The sequence below is a fragment of the Salmo trutta genome, chromosome 13 (genome assembly GCF_901001165.1).
Source record: "Salmo trutta chromosome 13, fSalTru1.1, whole genome shotgun sequence".
Taxonomy (NCBI): Eukaryota; Metazoa; Chordata; class Actinopteri; order Salmoniformes; family Salmonidae; genus Salmo; species Salmo trutta.
Genome location: NC_042969.1, coordinates 34,633,868 through 34,651,966, shown reverse-complemented (window position 1 = coordinate 34,651,966; position 18,099 = coordinate 34,633,868). Strand labels below are relative to the sequence as shown.

The 18,099-nt window shown below is 43.8% G+C and overlaps 1 protein-coding gene across 2 annotated transcripts in view; it reads right to left on the bottom strand.

Moving 5' to 3' along the window:
* Positions 1-1,817: 1,817 nt before the first annotated feature.
* The window catches only part of gabrb2a (gamma-aminobutyric acid type A receptor subunit beta2a), a 101,676-nt gene continuing 85,394 nt past the window's right edge, over positions 1,818-18,099 (bottom strand). Inside the window, exons 6-10 of one of the 2 annotated variants that reach the window (XM_029771936.1) lie at positions 11,036-11,173; positions 10,364-10,516; positions 7,566-7,810; positions 7,100-7,240; positions 1,818-4,096 (exon numbers count right to left, since the gene is read on the bottom strand). In XM_029771936.1, the coding sequence (XP_029627796.1) occupies positions 3,710-4,096; positions 7,100-7,240; positions 7,566-7,810; positions 10,364-10,516; positions 11,036-11,173 (1,064 nt within the window). In that variant the 3' untranslated portion in view covers positions 1,818-3,709. The remainder of the gene's footprint in view (positions 4,097-7,099; positions 7,241-7,565; positions 7,811-10,363; positions 10,517-11,035; positions 11,174-18,099) is intronic. The other variant, XM_029771938.1, reaches the window with a different exon arrangement.

Sequence of the window (18,099 nt, the reverse complement as noted above, 5' to 3'; positions counted from 1 at the left end):
CTTAACTCGGGTCGGAATTCTCCCTAAATGTATAGGCCTGGGATTGACTGAATAGGCCTGGGATTGACTGAATAGGCCTGGGATTGACTGAATAGGCCTTGTATTGACTGAATAGGCCTGGGATTGACTGAAAAGCCCTGGGATTGACTGAATAGGCCTGGGATTGACTGAATAGGCCTGGGATTGACTGAATAGGCCTGGGATTGACTGAAAAGGCCTGGGATTGACTGAATAGGCCTGGGATTGACTGAACAGGCCTGGGATTGAGTAGATAGGCCTAGGGTTGACTAAATAGGCCTGGGATTGACTGAATAGGCCTGGGATTGAGTGACTAGGCCTTGGATTGACTGAATAGGCCTGGGATTGACTGAATAAGCCTGGGATTTACTGAATAGGCCTGGGATTGAGTGAATAGGCCTGGGATTGAGTGAATAGGCCTGGGATTGAGTGAATAGGCCTGGGATTGACTGAATAGGCCTATGATTGAACAAGTTAAAAAAACACCCTCATCCTCCTATTTGTCCCAGCAGTGTAAAGGGGCTTGGTGATCATTAGTCATAATAATAACCACATTCACTTTTTAAAACATTAACTATTCAGCACTGTTCAACATTAAGTATTTAAATGCAGCGGCTCCGCAACAGTAGTTGTCATATCAGAAGTAAGGAGGAGAGGGAATGGATGGATCCAGTTCGAGTGGTGGTAGGTGTGGAAGAATGCAGTGAGTGGTGGTGGGTGTGGAAGAATGCAGTGAGGGGTGGTGGGTGTGGAAGAATGCAGTGAGGGGCGGTGGGTGTGGAAGAATGCAGTGAGTGGTGGTGGGTGTGGAAGAATGCAGTGAGGGGTGGTGGGTGTTGAAGAATGCAGTGAGGGGTGGTGGGTGTTGAAGAATGCAGTGAGGGGTGGTGGGTGTGGAAGAATGCAGTGAGGGGTGGTGGGTGTGGAAGAATGCAGTGAGGAGTGGTGGGTGTGGAAGAATGCAGTGAGGGGTGGTGGGTGTGGAAGAATGCAGTGAGTGGTGGTGGGTGTGGAAGAATGCAGTGAGTGGTGGTGGGTGTGGAAGAATGCAGTGAGTGGTGGTGGGTGTTGAAGAATGCAGTGAGGGGTGGTGGGTGTGGAAGAATGCAGTGAGGGGTTGTGGGTGTGGAAGAATGCAGTGAGTGGTGGTGGGTGTGGAAGAATGCAGTGAGGGGTGGTGGGTGTGGAAGAATGCAGTGAGGGGTGGTGGGTGTGGAAGAATGCAGTGAGGGGTGGTGGGTGTTGAAGAATGCAGTGAGGGGTGGTGGGTGTGGAAGAATGCAGTGAGTGTGTGAGAGAGTGCGGTTCAGTCAGAGGGACTCTCTATTCTCTACTCTTGGCTTGTTGTGAATGAGGTTGGGACGGGGGAGGGGGGTTGCCTGTCTGTCCGTCAGGCCCGTTGGGCACCCAAGGACAATGGGCAGCAGTGAGTCCAGCGAATGTCTGGATGGCTCTCTGCTCTTAATGTCCCCCGTGGCAGGATGGCTGGGGATGGCTGGGGATGGCTGACTGGCTGGATAGCTGGATGACGCTCCACACTGAGTCATGTCCCAGCCCCACACCATAACAACCCCACTACTAGTTGACCAGAGAAATGGATGAACTGCTGTGTTCTGAACCCATTATGGAGAGAGAGAGAGAGAGAGAGAGAGAGAGAGAGAGAGAGAGCGAGAGAGAGAGCGAGAGAGAGGATTACATCTGCAGCCCTCATTTGCTTGTTTGCCTGTTCCCTCCCAGAGCCTCTATATACATACAGTCTCTCCCAGTCTTATCATGCATTCGGTAAATGAACTAATATATAGGCTGAATTGAGTTTTAATTGAATTTAGGTACATCTTCATAATGGCTGACAATCAATACATAAGTTATTTACATTAGTCATTATTATGAAATATTACAATTGGAATTTACAGGAACTTTGTAGAAAATATGCCTGATGCGTCGTGGTAATGTTGTTGATTCACCTCGGGTTGATTCCTGTCACAGTCATTTCTGGAGAGAAAAAAATGGTTTTGAGCCATGCATAAAAAGACTAATGGTTTATTAGTGTCTGGTAGTTGGTAGTGGTAGAGCTTCAGTTTCCTCGCTGCCAAGTAGCTGCTTTTAAAAGTAGAAAGAAATCGGAAAAAATAAGAAATATAAACAAAGAAAAAACTCCAAGTACAAAGTAAAGTGTCAGGAAAAATGATATATATATTTTTTCCTTCGATGAATTTAAGATTTTTTCTTTTTATAATCCGGCCACGGTACATTTTACCTGTTAGTTAGACTGCAAAAAACAACAACAGACCCATTTAAATATATAATTCATTCATAATATTTATACATCTGGCTTTTCATGAATATTTAGTTTATAAAAATGGACCATGTCCTTTATAACATGATTTTTAAAACATTATATCTACAATTCATCAAAACATAAAACCTAATCACAATGGAACATGTCAAAGTTCTAGAACCAATAAACTCTATTGATATGATTGTGGATTACTAGATTTATGCAGCAACTTTCATTGCAATGAAAGATGGGTTTAGCTCTCTTGATGTCCATCAGCAATGTAAATAAGCACCCCCCTGGGTAATAAATAAATAAAGCCATTCTCTCCCCTTGATGCCACCCACACTGGCAATGCAGAGGCAAGGGTTATACAGTACTGTCTCTCTCTTTAAACCAGGGCAGTTTGATGTGATGGACTACTAGATTCTGTCAGTACAACAAAGTCAGATCAAAAAACACTTGGCAGGTTAGAGCTTCAAGATCCACGGTCGTACCACACTTTTACATATGAAACCTTCATGGGAACTTCAATGGCCAGAATGGATGATGGGTCATAATCTCTAGGTTAAAAGTCATGAACCCACAAATTGGCAGGACAGAAACGGCAACACTGAAGACCCATTGGAATGTCCATAGAGAAGAGTGCCCCCTATTGACCATCTGCGGTACTATCACTTACAGTAGCCCATTGTTGTTGGTCCCCAATTGAACCCCAAGCTCAGCCTAAGCTACAGTATGGGGGTGAAAAGAGTTCTGCAGATACTGTTTGCTACACAGAAGAAAAAACCTCAACTAGTTAAAAACTCAAATGCTTTGTGCTCCATCAATAAAGATGGAGATGCAGCAGAAATGAAATAGAAGCATGCTTTTTAAAGAATGTTTTTGTATTACAATAACTACAGGAATATAGTTTAATCAAGGATGAACCCCTTTAAAACCCTCGAGAAAAGCTTTCCTGGATGCAGATAGCTCGGCTATGAACGAAATACTAAAACTAAACAAATCCTTAAAGTATATGCAAACACAAGCATAAATATTTGATCCACAGAGAGTTAAGCTACGAATGACACATATTAGAGTGATAAATTGACATTTCTTCAGGAACAGGCACCATGTCTGTCTGTCTTGTCTTTTTAAAATCTCTCCTCTCCTCTGTTGAAGTGTCAGTCAGTCATTAGAGGTTATTCCCAGATCAGAAAAGAGTCACGGCAGATAGAAGCAGACTGTAGAAGAAGTGTTCGGGTTTAGAGCTCCTTCCTTCCAAAACCATTTTCCTTACATTTCTTTAAAATGAATTAGCAAAATAATAGGTGCGCTGTTTCTCTCTCTCTCTCTCTCTCTCTCTCTCTTTCTCTCTCTCTCTCTCTCTCTCTCTCTCTCTCTCATCCATGATATCCCTCCATCCATCTCTCCTTAGTGAGCGTAGTAGAGCCAGTAGATCACGTTAAAGAAGGAGAACACGGTAGGGAAGATCATCCTGGACCACTTGTCGATAGAGTTCACATCAGCCAGGTCAGGGATGTTGACCTTGAGCTGCGAGGCCCGTCTCCGTAGGCGGGACTTCTTCTGGGTGGCGTGGCGCTCCAGGGCGCTGTGGGGTCCGCCGCCGTAGTTCTGGCGGGCCATGGCGGCCCTACGGTACTGCAGCGTGGAGCTGTCGTAGGCCAGCATGGTGTTGCGGGGGTCACCCAGACCCCCAGGGCCCAGGGACCTGGACAGCTCAGGAGGAACACCTCCCATCTCGTTCTTCATCTCCAGGGAACCAAACAGGATGTTGTCATCAGTCAGGGAGGTGGTCATCTGTGATAGGAGGAGGGGGGAGGAAGAGGAGGGGCCGTGAGAGGAAGTGAATGTAGGCAAGGTTCATACGTCATCTATACGTCATCATAATCTATCCTTACTTAAAATATTTAAAAGATGTCTATATTTACGGATAGATAAAATGAGGCATGGTTCATAGGTCATCTTATTCTTAAATAATCTACGATCACTTAAAATACTTAAAAGGTGTCTATCTTTACGGTTAATTAAAAGGCACTATGTGTGTGTGTTTTATGAAGAATGTGTTTTTCTCTTAGTTAATAATTGAGGGGATCATCACGTACAGTATTGTTCTGTGGTAGTACTAATGGGACACATTTGATTTACAGCAGCAATGTAGAGCATAGTGTATTTACCATAAAATGTCACATTTAATTATAGATTCTATTTATATAAATCAATAGCTAGTCATTACACATAAGTATATGTTGACAATCCTGTGAAGATCCAATAAATATATATATATATATGTGTGTGTATATACATATGTGTGTGTATATATATATATATATACACAGTACTAGTCAAAAGTTTGGACACACCTGCTCATTCATGAGTTTTTGTTTATTTTTACTATTCTCTACATACTATTCTCTACATCAAAACTATGAAATAACACATTTGGAATCAAGTAGTAACCAAAAAAGTGTTAAAGAAATCAAAATATATTTTATATTTGAGATTCTTCAAAGTAGCCACCCTTTGCCTTGATGACAGCTTTGCACACTCTTTGCATTCTCTCAACCAGCTTCATGAGGTAGTCACCTGGAATGCATTTAAATTAACAGGTGTACCTTGTTAAAAGTTAATTTGTGGAATATCTTTCCTTCTTAATGCGTTTGAGCCAATCAGTTGTGTTGTGACAAGGTAGGGGTGGTATACAGAACATAGCCCTATTTGGTAAAATACCAAGTCCATATTATGGCAAGAACAGCTCAAATAAACAAAGAGAAATGATAGTCCATCATTACTTTAAGACCTGAAGGTCAGTCAATCCAGAAAGGTTTCTTCAAGTGCAGTCGCAAAATCCATCAAGCGCTATGATGAAACTGTCTCTCATGAGGACCGCCACAGGAAAGGAAGAGTTACCTCTGCTGCAGAGGATAAGTTTATTAAAGTTACCAGCCACAGAAATTTCAGGCCAAATAAATGCTTCACAGAGTTCAAGTAAGAGAGACATCTCAACCTCAACTGCTCAGAGGAGACTGTGTGAATCAGGCCTTCATGGTCAAATTGCTGCAAAGAAAACACTACTAAAGGACACTAATAATAAGAAGAGACTTGCTTGGATCAAGAAACACAAGCAATGGACATTAGACCGGTGGGAATCTGTCCCTTGGTCTGATGAGTCCAAATTTGAGATTTTTGATTCCAACCCCCGTGTCTTTGTGGGATGCAGAGTAGGTGAACAGATGATCTCCGCATGTGTGATTCTCACCGTGAAGCATGGAGCAGGAGGTGTGATGGTGTGGGGGTGCTTTGCTGGTGACACTGTATGTGATTTATTTAGAATTCAAGGCATACTTTACCAGCATGGCTAACAGCATTCTGCAGGAATACACCATCACATCTGGTTTGCGCTTAGTGGGACTACAATTTGTTTTTCAACAGGACAATGACCAAACACACCTCCAGGCTGTGTAAGGCCTATTTGACCAAGAAGAAGAGTGATGGAATGCTGCATCAGATGACCTGGCCTCCACAATCACCCAACCTCAACGCAATTGAGATGGTTTGGGATGAGTTGGACCGCAGAGTGAAAGAAAAGCAGCCAACAAGTGCTCAGCATATGTGGGAACTCCTTCAAGACTGTTGGAAAAGCATTCCAGGTGAAGCTGGTTGAGAGAATGTCAAGAGTGTACAAGCTGTCATCAAGGTAAAGGGATGGCTACTTTGAAGAATTGTTGGTTACTACATGATTACATATGTGTTATTTCATTGTTTTGATGTCTTCATTATTATTCTACAATGTAGAAAATAGTAAAAAAATTAAGAAAAACTCTTGAATGAGTAGGTGTGTCCAAACTTTTGACTGGTACTGTATGTATGTACATAAATACAAATCAACAGTTTCTCATGGAGAAATCATCTTCATTGTTATGTCATAATTTCAGCCAGCATGTGGTTAACGTTCTGTCTAGTCAGAACAAGACAAACCAAGTAAACAAACAACGTAAACAAAAGGAAGAAATGTGAGAGGATAAAAGATTGAGAGAAATAGTAATAAGGAAATATTGCAAAGATGAAGGAGAGGTTAAGGTTGAAGGTTCAGGGGTCAAAGGTAGGTTTAGGTTAGGAGAGACGTTGTGAGGACTGAGGAAGTGGATCAGAAGTTTCTTCATCCATAGCCTGACTTCAGAAGCAAACAAAACATCTCTAACTAAAAAAAGATTTTCAAACTTATTAGTTGAAAAAACAAATTCTCAATGATATCTGTTGTTTGTACTCTGTTCCAAGGCCACTCAGTTGGACAAAACTCAGAATGAGAAATAATCGTCTCTCTTTTTCTTCTCTGTCAGGCTGAGCGATAATATGTCACTAACCATCTCATTTCCTTTCAATTGCTTCACTTGTTATTTGGGAGTGTAATCAATTTACCTCAGATATACATTTTTCTGTTACACCAATATTAACGTTGGAGAAGCTTGCAATTACAACCAGCATTTCCTATCCCTTCATTTTTTAGGTTTCCCATCAATTTAAGGTGTATAATATTTTGACTGAGATGTAGGATGCGTCCCAAATGCTGTAATTTACTTAACCACTACTATGACGTGTTTGTCAGGAAAATGCATGAAGAGCAAATCAAGAGAAGGGAAAAAAACACAATGGTGGGAAGTGATGGTTAAAGTTGCCTTTAAAAATCTATAGAATAAAATTAAAGAAATGCACAAAAATACTACAGTATTTTCCTCTGATCGGGGGGGTTGATTCAGATTGATGACATTTGTTAAAGTTTTGACTTTCAAAACCTTCCAGTACCTTATTTCTTTGCTCGCCTAGTCCTAATGCGGCATCGTCCACAAAGATGGGATCCCACATCGTGTCATACGCGTCAATTTCCCTCTGTTTCATTCTGGCATACAGAGCATCATCTCTCTGAACTACATTTCCCACCATCCACTGCAAGCATACAAAATCAGCACTGTTACCATGGAGAAATCGCAGCTTGCTGTCAGATGTTGTCAGATCCTGGTCTAACTAATAAAGATGTATTTTCATTGAACTGTGGTTGATAGATACACATGCCTACACCAATGGGACATGGAGGTGTAGTAGAACCCTGGTAAAGGACATCAAGTCAACAGTTGATCACAGAAGCATCACATTGACCTTGAGAGAAAGAATAACCTGTGTTCTCCAACTGCATCCAACACCACATTACACCAAAAACACAACCTCCCTAGAACAATCTGACCCTACTCCCTTTCTATCCGGAGACACCAACCTTATTGGGGTCGGGTCGGAGTTTCTCGTTGTTGGCGACGGCTAGTTTCTCGGCGGCCCTCTTCTGCCTCTGGGGCCCCCGTCCAAAGAAGATGTAGTTGACGAAGGCGTACTCCAGCAGGGCCAGGAAGACGAACACAAAGCAGCCCATCAGGTACATGTCTATGGCCTTGACGTAGGGGATCTTAGGAAGAGTCTCTCTCAGATGGGTGTTGATGGTGGTCATGGTCAACACCGTAGTGATACCTGGAGATCACATTTTACCTTTACAATCACTGCATTCACCAAAATAATGGATATATTATTATGTGTCAGGTGTGTCTCAGGTGTGTGTCAGGTGTGTATCAGGTGTGTCTCAGGTGTGTGTCAGGTGTGTATCAGGTGTGTCAGGTGTGTCTCAGGTGTGTCAGGTGTGTCTCAGGTGTGTCTCAGATGTTTCACAGGTGTGTATCAGGTGTGTATCAGGTGTGTCTCAGGTGTTTCACAGGTGTTTCACAGGTGTGTATCAGGTGTGTCTCAGGTGTGTCTCAGGTGTGTCTCAGGTGTGTGTCAGGTGTGTCTCAGGTGTGTCTCAGGTGTGTGTCAGGTGCGTCTCAGGTGCGTCTCAGGTGCGTCTCAGGTGTGTATCAGGTGTGTCTCAGGTGTGTCTCAGGTGTGTGTCAGGTGTGTATCAGGTGTGTCTCAGGTGTGTATCAGGTGTGTATCAGGTGTGTCTCAGGTGTGTATCAGATGTGTCTCAGGTGTGTCTCAGGTGTTTCACAGGTGTGTATCAGGTGTGTATCAGGTGTGTCTCAGGTGTGTATCAGGTGTGTCTCAGGTGTGTCTCAGGTGTGTATCAGGTGTGTCTCAGGTGTGTGTCAGGTGTGTCTCAGGTGTGTATCAGGTGTGTCTCAGGTGTGTCTCAGGTGTGTGTCAGGTGTGTCTCAGGTGTGTATCAGGTGTGTCAGGTGTGTCTCAGGTGTGTATCAGGTGTGTCTCAGGTGTGTCTCAGGTGTGTATCAGGTGTGTCTCAGGTGTGTCTCAGGTGTGTCTCAGGTGTGTGTCAGGTGTGTGTCAGGTGTGTCTCAGGTGTGTCAGGTGTGTCTCAGGTGTGTCTCAGGTGTGTCTCAGGTGTGTCTCAGGTGTTTCACAGGTGTGTATCAGGTGTGTATCAGGTGTGTCTCAGGTGTGTCTCAGGTGTGTGTCAGGTGTGTCTCAGGTGTGTATCAGGTGTGTGTCAGGTGTGTCTCAGGTGTGTCTCAGGTGTGTGTCAGGTGTGTCTCAGGTGTGTATCAGGTGTGTCTCAGGTGTGTCTCAGGTGTGTCTCAGGTGTGTGTCAGGTGTGTCTCAGGTGTGTCTCAGGTGTGTCTCAGGTGTGTCTCAGGTGTGTATCAGGTGTGTCTCAGGTGTGTCTCAGGTGTGTCAGGTGTGTCTCAGGTGTGTCTCAGGTGTGTCTCAGGTGTGTATCAGGTGTGTATCAGGTGTGTATCAGGTGTGTCTCAGGTGTTTCACAGGTGTGTATCAGGTGTGTATCAGGTGTGTCTCAGGTGTGTGTCTCAGGTGTGTGTCTCAGGTGTGTCTCAGGTGTGTCTCAGGTGTGTGTCTCAGGTGTGTGTCTCAGGTGTGTCTCAGGTGTGTCTCAGGTGTGTGTCTCAGGTGTGTGTCAGGTGTTCAAAGGAGTTTAAATCAGCTACAGTTTCTATCTGATTCTATATGTGATAAAGGACCAGAATCACCCTGTGTCCTCCTGGTACAGGGTCGGGAACCAGCCAACTGTTACATGAGTAGTAAACAAGTGCATAGTAGCGTAGTAGTTTGGCACCTTTACAGACCTAATGAACCCATATGGACATATAGATCCTCATTCTACAGAACTAATGAACCTATACGGACATATAGATCCTCATTCTACAGACCTAATGAACCCATATGTGTGTGTGTGTGTGTGTGTGTGTGTGTGTGTGTGTGTGCGTTCATATGTGTGTGTGTGTGTGTGTGTGTTTGCGTGCATGCGTGTGTATCTGAGCATTGGGTCTCTGTTCAAATTCCAGGGGACCAACCACATGTTTCAGGAAGCTACAGACTCCGTGTCTGTAGATATAAGAAGCACCCCAGTGTTAGCCCCTTTAACCATCTGGGATGTGTCCCAAAAGACACTCTATTCCCTACATAGTGCACTACTTTTTCTAATCAGAGCCCAATGGGGGTTCTGGTCAAAGGTTATGCACTATTTAGGGAATAGGGTGTAATTTGGTACGCAGCCCTAGTATTAGTCACGGCACAATTCACCTGTGTTATTAGAACAATACACCCACCGTGTTTGATACATTAGTCATCTGTGTTATTAGACTAATACACCCACTGTGTTTGATACGTTAAATCATCTGTGTTATTAGACCAATACACCCACTGTGTTTGGAACATTAAATCATCTGTGTTATTAGAGGCGCTCTTTAGGACAATAAAGGGTCAATAACAGACACAGGTCAATGGGCTGAGGCGCTCATTAGGACCTTATCCTCATCAAGTATTTTACATTATTATCGGCCAATAATCTAGGTTACTGTATCACAAATCATTCACTGTACTAATATGACTGTCATTAGGATCAAGGTGCAAAGGATCTATCTAATTGTAATCGGAGCTGGTTTAGGGCAGAATATGAATGCTTCTATTCATTTAGAACGATGCAAACACTATGACAACAACATTTGTAAACATCGTTATAATGTATAAGTTTAATTTGATTGATGGATTGATTGGTTGATTGACTGATGAAATCTCGCTAACTTTATTGATCGAATCGATGGGCAGTCTTACCCAGGGCCACTCTGGCAGCGGAGGCATCATAGTTGATCCAGAAGGAGACCCAAGACAGGATGGTGATCAGGATAGAGGGCATGTAGGTCTGGAGGATAAAGTAGCCGATGTTCCTCTTTAGCTTGAAGCTCAGAGACAGGCGGGGATAGGAACCTGCATGGAGGAATACAAACAGAACTGTATTTATTTGATTTGTTTTATTTAACCAGCTAAACCATTAAGAATACATTGTCTTTTACAAATAATAACCTGAAGTAGAGGGAATCAGAACTGAAAAAGCAGAGAAAGGTAATATACAGAATATCTGTGTATCACCCCCTGAAAAGCTACAGTATACCCATAGATATACAGTACCAATCAAAAGTTTGGACACACATACTCATTCCAGGGTTTTTCTTTATTTTTACTATTTTCTACATTGTAGAATAATAGTGAAGACATCAAAACTATGAAATAACACATATGGAATCATGTAGTAACCAAAAAGATGTAACCAAATCAAAATATATTTTAGATTTTAGATTCTTCAAAGTAGCCACCCTTTGCCTTGATGACAGCTTTGCACACTCTTGACATTTTCTCAACCAGCATTCATGAGGAATGCTTTTCCAACAGTCATGAAAGAGTTCCCACATACGCTACATAAGTATCAAAATGGCCGCCACCGTGTACCTGTAGAGAAGACCACATTCTTGGAGACCAGTTTGTAGTCCACGATGGAGAACTGAGGCAGCTCTATTCTCTCCACCCCAGACACAGCTCCATCTCCCCCTCGCCAGTAGAACTCAATGTCATCAGTGGTGTATCCATCTGCAATATGTCCAAGATAAATACACAATGCAGAGACAGAGAACGAGAGGTCAAAAGGACCATAAGTCAATAGAGCACTACCGATCAATGGAAATAGTGTTTTTTCTGTAATAGGGAATTATTGATCCATGGTTCAGAGACATGGGAGGAATATGTCTTCTGAAATAGGATACTTGTTATTTGGCCATTGGCTTGTTTTATTGCAAGGAATTCTAATTGGTCAACCACAGACTAGGGCTGGGTTATAAAACTACATGCTGTTCCTTTGTTCTGGAGAGAGAATCACTGGAGAGAACCACAGGAGAGAATCACTGAGAGAGAACCACAGGAGAGAATCACTGAGAGAGAACCACAGGAGAGAACCACTGAGAGAATCACTGAGAGAATCACTGAGAGAGAACCACAGAAGAGAATCGCTGAGAGAATCACTGAGAGAGAACCACAGGAGAGAATCACTGAAAGAGAATCACTGAGAGAGAACCACAGAAGAGAATCGCTGAGAGAATCACTGAGAGAGAACCACGGGAGAGAATCACTGAGAGAGAATCACTGGAGAGAATCACTGAGAGAGAACCACAGGAGAGAATCGCTGAGAGAGAATCACTGGAGAGAATCACTGAGAGAGAACCACAGAAGAGAATCACTGAGAGAGAACCACAGGAGAGAATCACTGAGAGAGAACCACAGGAGAGAATCACTGAGAGAATCACTGAGAGATAATCACTGAGAGAGAATCACTAGAGAGAATCACTGAGAGAGAACCACAGGGAGAATCACTGGAGAGAACCACAGGAGAGAATCACTGAGAGAGAATCACTGAGAAAGAACCACAGGAGAGAATCACTGGAGAGAACCACAGGAGAGAATCACTGAGAGTGAATCACTGGAGAGAACCACAGGAGAGAACCACAGGAGAGAATCACTGAGAGAGAATCACTGAGAAAGAACCACAGGAGAGAATCACTGGAGAGAACCACAGGAGAGAATCACTGAGAGTGAATCACTGGAGAGAACCACAGGAGAGAACCACAGGAGAGAATCACTGAGAGAGAACCACAGGAGAGAATCACTGGAGAGAATCACTGAGAGAGAATCACTGAGAGAGAACCACAGGAGAGAATCACTGGAGAGAACCACAGGAGAGAATCACTGGAGAGAACCACAGGAGAGAATCACTGAGAGAGAACCACAGGAGAGAATCACTGAGAGAGAACCACAGGAGAGAATCACTGGAGAGAACCACAGGAGAGAATCACTGAGAGAGAACCACAGGAGAGAATCACTGAGAGAATCACTGAGAGAGAACCACAGGGAGAATCACTGGAGAGAACCACGGGAGAGAGCCACAGGAGAGAATCACTGAGAGAGAATCACTGAGAGAGAACGACAGGAGAGAATCACTGGAGAGAACCACAGGAGAGAATCACTGAGAGTGAATCACTGGAGAGAACCACAGGAGAGAATCACTGAGAGAGAACCACTGGAGAGAATCACTGAGAGAGAATCACTGAAGAGAATCGCTGAGAGAGAATCACTGGAGAGAACCACATGAGAGAATCACTGAGAGAGAATCACTGGAGAGAACCACATGAGAGAATCACTGAGAGAGAATCACTGAGTGAGAATCACTGAAGAGAATCACTGAGAGAGAATCACAGTAGAGAATCACTGAGAGAGAATCACTGGAGAGAATCACTGAGAGAGAATCACTGAAGAGAATCACTGAGAGAGAATCACTGAAGAGAATCACTGAGAGAGAATCACTGGAGAGAATCATTTAGAGAGAACCACAGAAGAGAACCACAGGAGAGAATCACTGGAGAGAATCACTGAGAGAGAATCACTGGAGAGAATCACTGAGAGAGAACCACAGGAGAGAATCACTGGAGAGAACCACAGGAGAGAATCACTGAGAGAGAACCACAGGAGAGAATCACTGAGAGAGAACCACAGGAGAGAATCACTGAGAGAGAACCACAGGAGAGAATCACTGGAGAGAACCACAGGAGAGAATCACTGGAGAGAACCACAGGAGAGAATCACTGAGAGAGAACCACAGGAGAGAATCACTGAGAGAGAACCACAGGAGAGAATCACTGCGAGAGAACCACAGGAGAGAATCACTGGAGAGAACCACAGGAGAGAATCACTGAGAGAGAACCACAGGAGAGAATCACTGAGAGAATCACTGAGAGAGAACCACAGGGAGAATCACTGGAGAGAACCACGGGAGAGAGCCACAGGAGAGAATCACTGAGAGAGAATCACTGAGAGAGAACCACAGGAGAGAATCACTGGAGAGAACCACAGGAGAGAATCACTGAGAGTGAATCACTGGAGAGAACCACAGGAGAGAATCACTGAGAGAGAACCACTGGAGAGAATCACTGAGAGAGAATCACTGAAGAGAATCACTGAGAGAGAATCACTGGAGAGAACCACATGAGAGAATCACTGAGAGAGAATCACTGAGTGAGAATCACTGAAGAGAATCACTGAGAGAGAATCACTGGAGATAACCACATGTGAGAATCACTGAGAGATAATCACTGGAGAGAATCACTGAGAGAGAATCACTGAAGAGAACCACATGAGAGAATCACTGAAGAGAACCACATGAGAGAATCACTGAGAGAGAATCACTGGAGAGAACCACATGAGAGAATCACTGAGAGAGAATCACTGGAGAGAATCACTGGAGAGAATCACTGAGAGAGAATCACTGAAGAGAATCACTGAGAGAGAATCACTGGAGAGAGAATCACAGTAGAGAATCACTGAGAGAGAATCACTGGAGAGAATCACTGAGAGAGAATCACTGAAGAGAATCACTGAGAGAGAATCACTGAAGAGAATCACTGAGAGAGAATCACTGGAGAGAATCACTGAGAGAGAATCACTGAGAGAGAATCACTGGAGATAACCACATGTGAGAATCACTGAGAGAGAATCACTGGAGAGAATCACTGAGAGAGAATCACTGAAGAGAACCACATGAGAGAATCACTGAAGAGAAACACATGAGAGAATCACTGAGAGAGAATCACTGGAGAGAACCACATGAGAGAATCACTGAGAGAGAATCACTGGAGAGAATCACTGGAGAGAATCACTGAGAGAGAATCACTGAAGAGAATCACTGAGAGAGAATCACTGGAGAGAGAATCACCGTAGAGAATCACTGAGAGAGAATCACTGGAGAGAATCACTGAGAGAGAATCACTGAAGAGAATCACTGAGAGAGAATCACTGAAGAGAATCACTGAGAGAGAATCACTGGAGAGAATCACTGAGAGAGAATCACTGAAGAGAATCACTGAGAGAGAATCACTGAAGAGAATCACTGAGAGAGAATCACTGGAGAGAACCACAGGAGAGAATCACTGAGAGAGAACCACAGGAGAGAATCACTGAGAGAGAACCACAGGAGAGAACCACTGAGAGAATCACTGAGAGAATCACTAAGAGAGAACCACAGAAGAGAATCGCTGAGAGAATCACTGAGAGAGAACCACAGGAGAGAATCACTGAGAGAGAATCACTGAGAGAGAACCACAGAAGAGAATCGCTGAGAGAATCACTGAGAGAGAACCACAGGAGAGAATCACTGAGAGAGAATCACTGGAGAGAATCACTGAGAGAGAACCACAGGAGAGAATCGCTGAGAGAGAATCACTGGAGAGAATCACTGAGAGAGAACCACAGAAGAGAATCACTGAGAGAGAACCACAGGAGAGAATCACTGAGAGAGAACCACAGGAGAGAATCACTGAGAGAATCACTGAGATAATCACTGAGAGAGAATCACTAGAGAGAATCACTGAGAGAGAACCACAGGGAGAATCACTGAGAGAGAATCACTGAGAGAGAATCACTGAGTGAGAATCACTGAAGAGAATCACTGAGAGAGAATCACTGGAGATAACCACATGAGAGAATCACTGAGAGAGAATCACTGGAGAGAATCACTGGAGAGAATCACTGAGAGAGAATCACTGAAGAGAATCACTGAGAGAGAATCACTGGAGAGAGAATCACAGTAGAGAATCACTGAGAGAGAATCACTGAAGAGAATCACTGAGAGAGAATCACTGGAGAGAGAATCACTGGAGAGAACCACATGAGAGAATCACTGAGAGAGAATCACTGGAGAGAATCACTGAGAGAGAATCACAGTAGAGAATCACTGAGAGAGAACCACTGGAGAGATAATCACAGTAGAGAATCACTGAGAGAGAATCACTGGAGAGAGAATCACAGTAGAGAATCACTGAGAGAGAATCACTGGAGAGAATCACTGAGAGAGAATCACTGAAGAGAATCACTGAGAGAGAATCACTGAAGAGAATCACTGAGAGAGAATCACTGGAGAGAATCACTGAGAGAGAATCACTGAGAGAGAATCACTGGAGATAACCACATGTGAGAATCACTGAGAGAGAATCACTGGAGAGAATCACTGAGAGAGAATCACTGAAGAGAACCACATGAGAGAATCACTGAAGAGAAACACATGAGAGAATCACTGAGAGAGAATCACTGGAGAGAACCACATGAGAGAATCACTGAGAGAGAATCACTGGAGAGAATCACTGAGAGAGAATCACTGAGAGAGAATCACTGAAGAGAATCACTGAGAGAGAATCACTGGAGAGAGAATCACCGTAGAGAATCACTGAGAGAGAATCACTGGAGAGAATCACTGAGAGAGAATCACTGAAGAGAATCACTGAGAGAGAATCACTGAAGAGAATCACTGAGAGAGAATCACTGGAGAGAATCACTGAGAGAGAATCACTGAAGAGAATCACTGAGAGAGAATCACTGAAGAGAATCACTGAGAGAGAATCACTGGAGAGAACCACAGGAGAGAATCACTGAGAGAGAACCACAGGAGAGAATCACTGAGAGAGAACCACAGGAGAGAACCACTGAGAGAATCACTGAGAGAATCACTAAGAGAGAACCACAGAAGAGAATCGCTGAGAGAATCACTGAGAGAGAACCACAGGAGAGAATCACTGAGAGAGAATCACTGAGAGAGAACCACAGAAGAGAATCGCTGAGAGAATCACTGAGAGAGAACCACAGGAGAGAATCACTGAGAGAAAATCACTGGAGAGAATCACTGAGAGAGAACCACAGGAGAGAATCGCTGAGAGAGAATCACTGGAGAGAATCACTGAGAGAGAACCACAGAAGAGAATCACTGAGAGAGAACCACAGGAGAGAATCACTGAGAGAGAACCACAGGAGAGAATCACTGAGAGAATCACTGAGAGATAATCACTGAGAGAGAATCACTAGAGAGAATCACTGAGAGAGAACCACAGGGAGAATCACTGAGAGAGAATCACTGAGAGAGAATCACTGAGTGAGAATCACTGAAGAGAATCACTGAGAGAGAATCACTGGAGATAACCACATGAGAGAATCACTGAGAGAGAATCACTGGAGAGAATCACTGGAGAGAATCACTGAGAGAGAATCACTGAAGAGAATCACTGAGAGAGAATCACTGGAGAGAGAATCACAGTAGAGAATCACTGAGAGAGAATCACTGAAGAGAATCACTGAGAGAGAATCACTGGAGAGAGAATCACTGGAGAGAACCACATGAGAGAATCACTGAGAGAGAATCACTGGAGAGAATCACTGAGAGAGAATCACAGTAGAGAATCACTGAGAGAGAACCACTGGAGAGATAATCACAGTAGAGAATCACTGAGAGAGAACCACTGGAGAGAACCACATGAGAGAATCACTGAGAGAGAACCACTGGAGAGAATCCCTGAGAGAGAATCACTGGAGAGAACCACATGAGAGAATCACTGAGAGAGAATCACTGGAGAGAACCACATGAGAGAATCACTGAGAGAGAATCACTGGAGAGAATCACTGGAGAGAATCACTGAGAGAGAATCACTGAAGAGAATCACTGAGAGAGAATCACTGGAGAGAGAATCACAGTAGAGAATCACTGAGAGAGAATCACTGAAGACAATCACTGAGAGAGAATCACTGGAGAGAGAATCACAGTAGAGAATCACTGAGAGAGAATCACTGGAGAGAACCACATGAGAGAATCACTGGAGAGAACCACAGGAGAGAATCACTGAGAGTGAATCACTGGAGAGAACCACTGAAGAGAACCTCAGGAGAGAATCACTGAGAGAGAACCACAGGAGAGAATCACTGAGAGAGAACCACAGGAGAGAACCACAGGAGAGAATCACTGAGAGTGAATCACTGGAGAGAACCACAGGAGAGAACCACAGGAGAGAATCACTGAGAGAGAACCACAGGAGAGAATCACTGAGAGTGAATCACTGGAGAGAACCACAGGAGAGAACCACAGGAGAGAATCACTGAGAGAGAACCACAGGAGAGAATCACTGGAGAGAACCACAGGAGAGAATCACTGAGAGAGAACCACAGGAGAGAATCACTGGAGAGAACCACAGGAGAGAATCACTGGAGAGAACCACAGGAGAGAATCACTGAGAGAGAACCACAAGAGAGAATCACTGAGAGAGAACCACAGAAGAGAACCACAGGAGAGAATCACTGGAGAGAATCACTGAGTGAGAATCACTGAAGAGAATCACTGAGAGAGAATCACTGGAGATAACCACATGAGAGAATCACTGAGATAGAATCACTGGAGAGAATCACTGAGAGAGAATCACTGAAGAGAATCACTGAGAGAGAATCACTGAAGAGAATCACTGAGAGAAAATCACTGGAGAGAACCACATGAGAGAATCACTGAGAGAGAATCACTGGAGAGAACCACATGAGAGAATCACTGAGAGAGAATCACTGGAGAGAATCACTGGAGAGAATCACTGAGAGAGAATCACTGAAGAGAATCACTGAGAGAGAATCACTGGAGAGAGAATCACAGTAGAGAATCACTGAGAGAG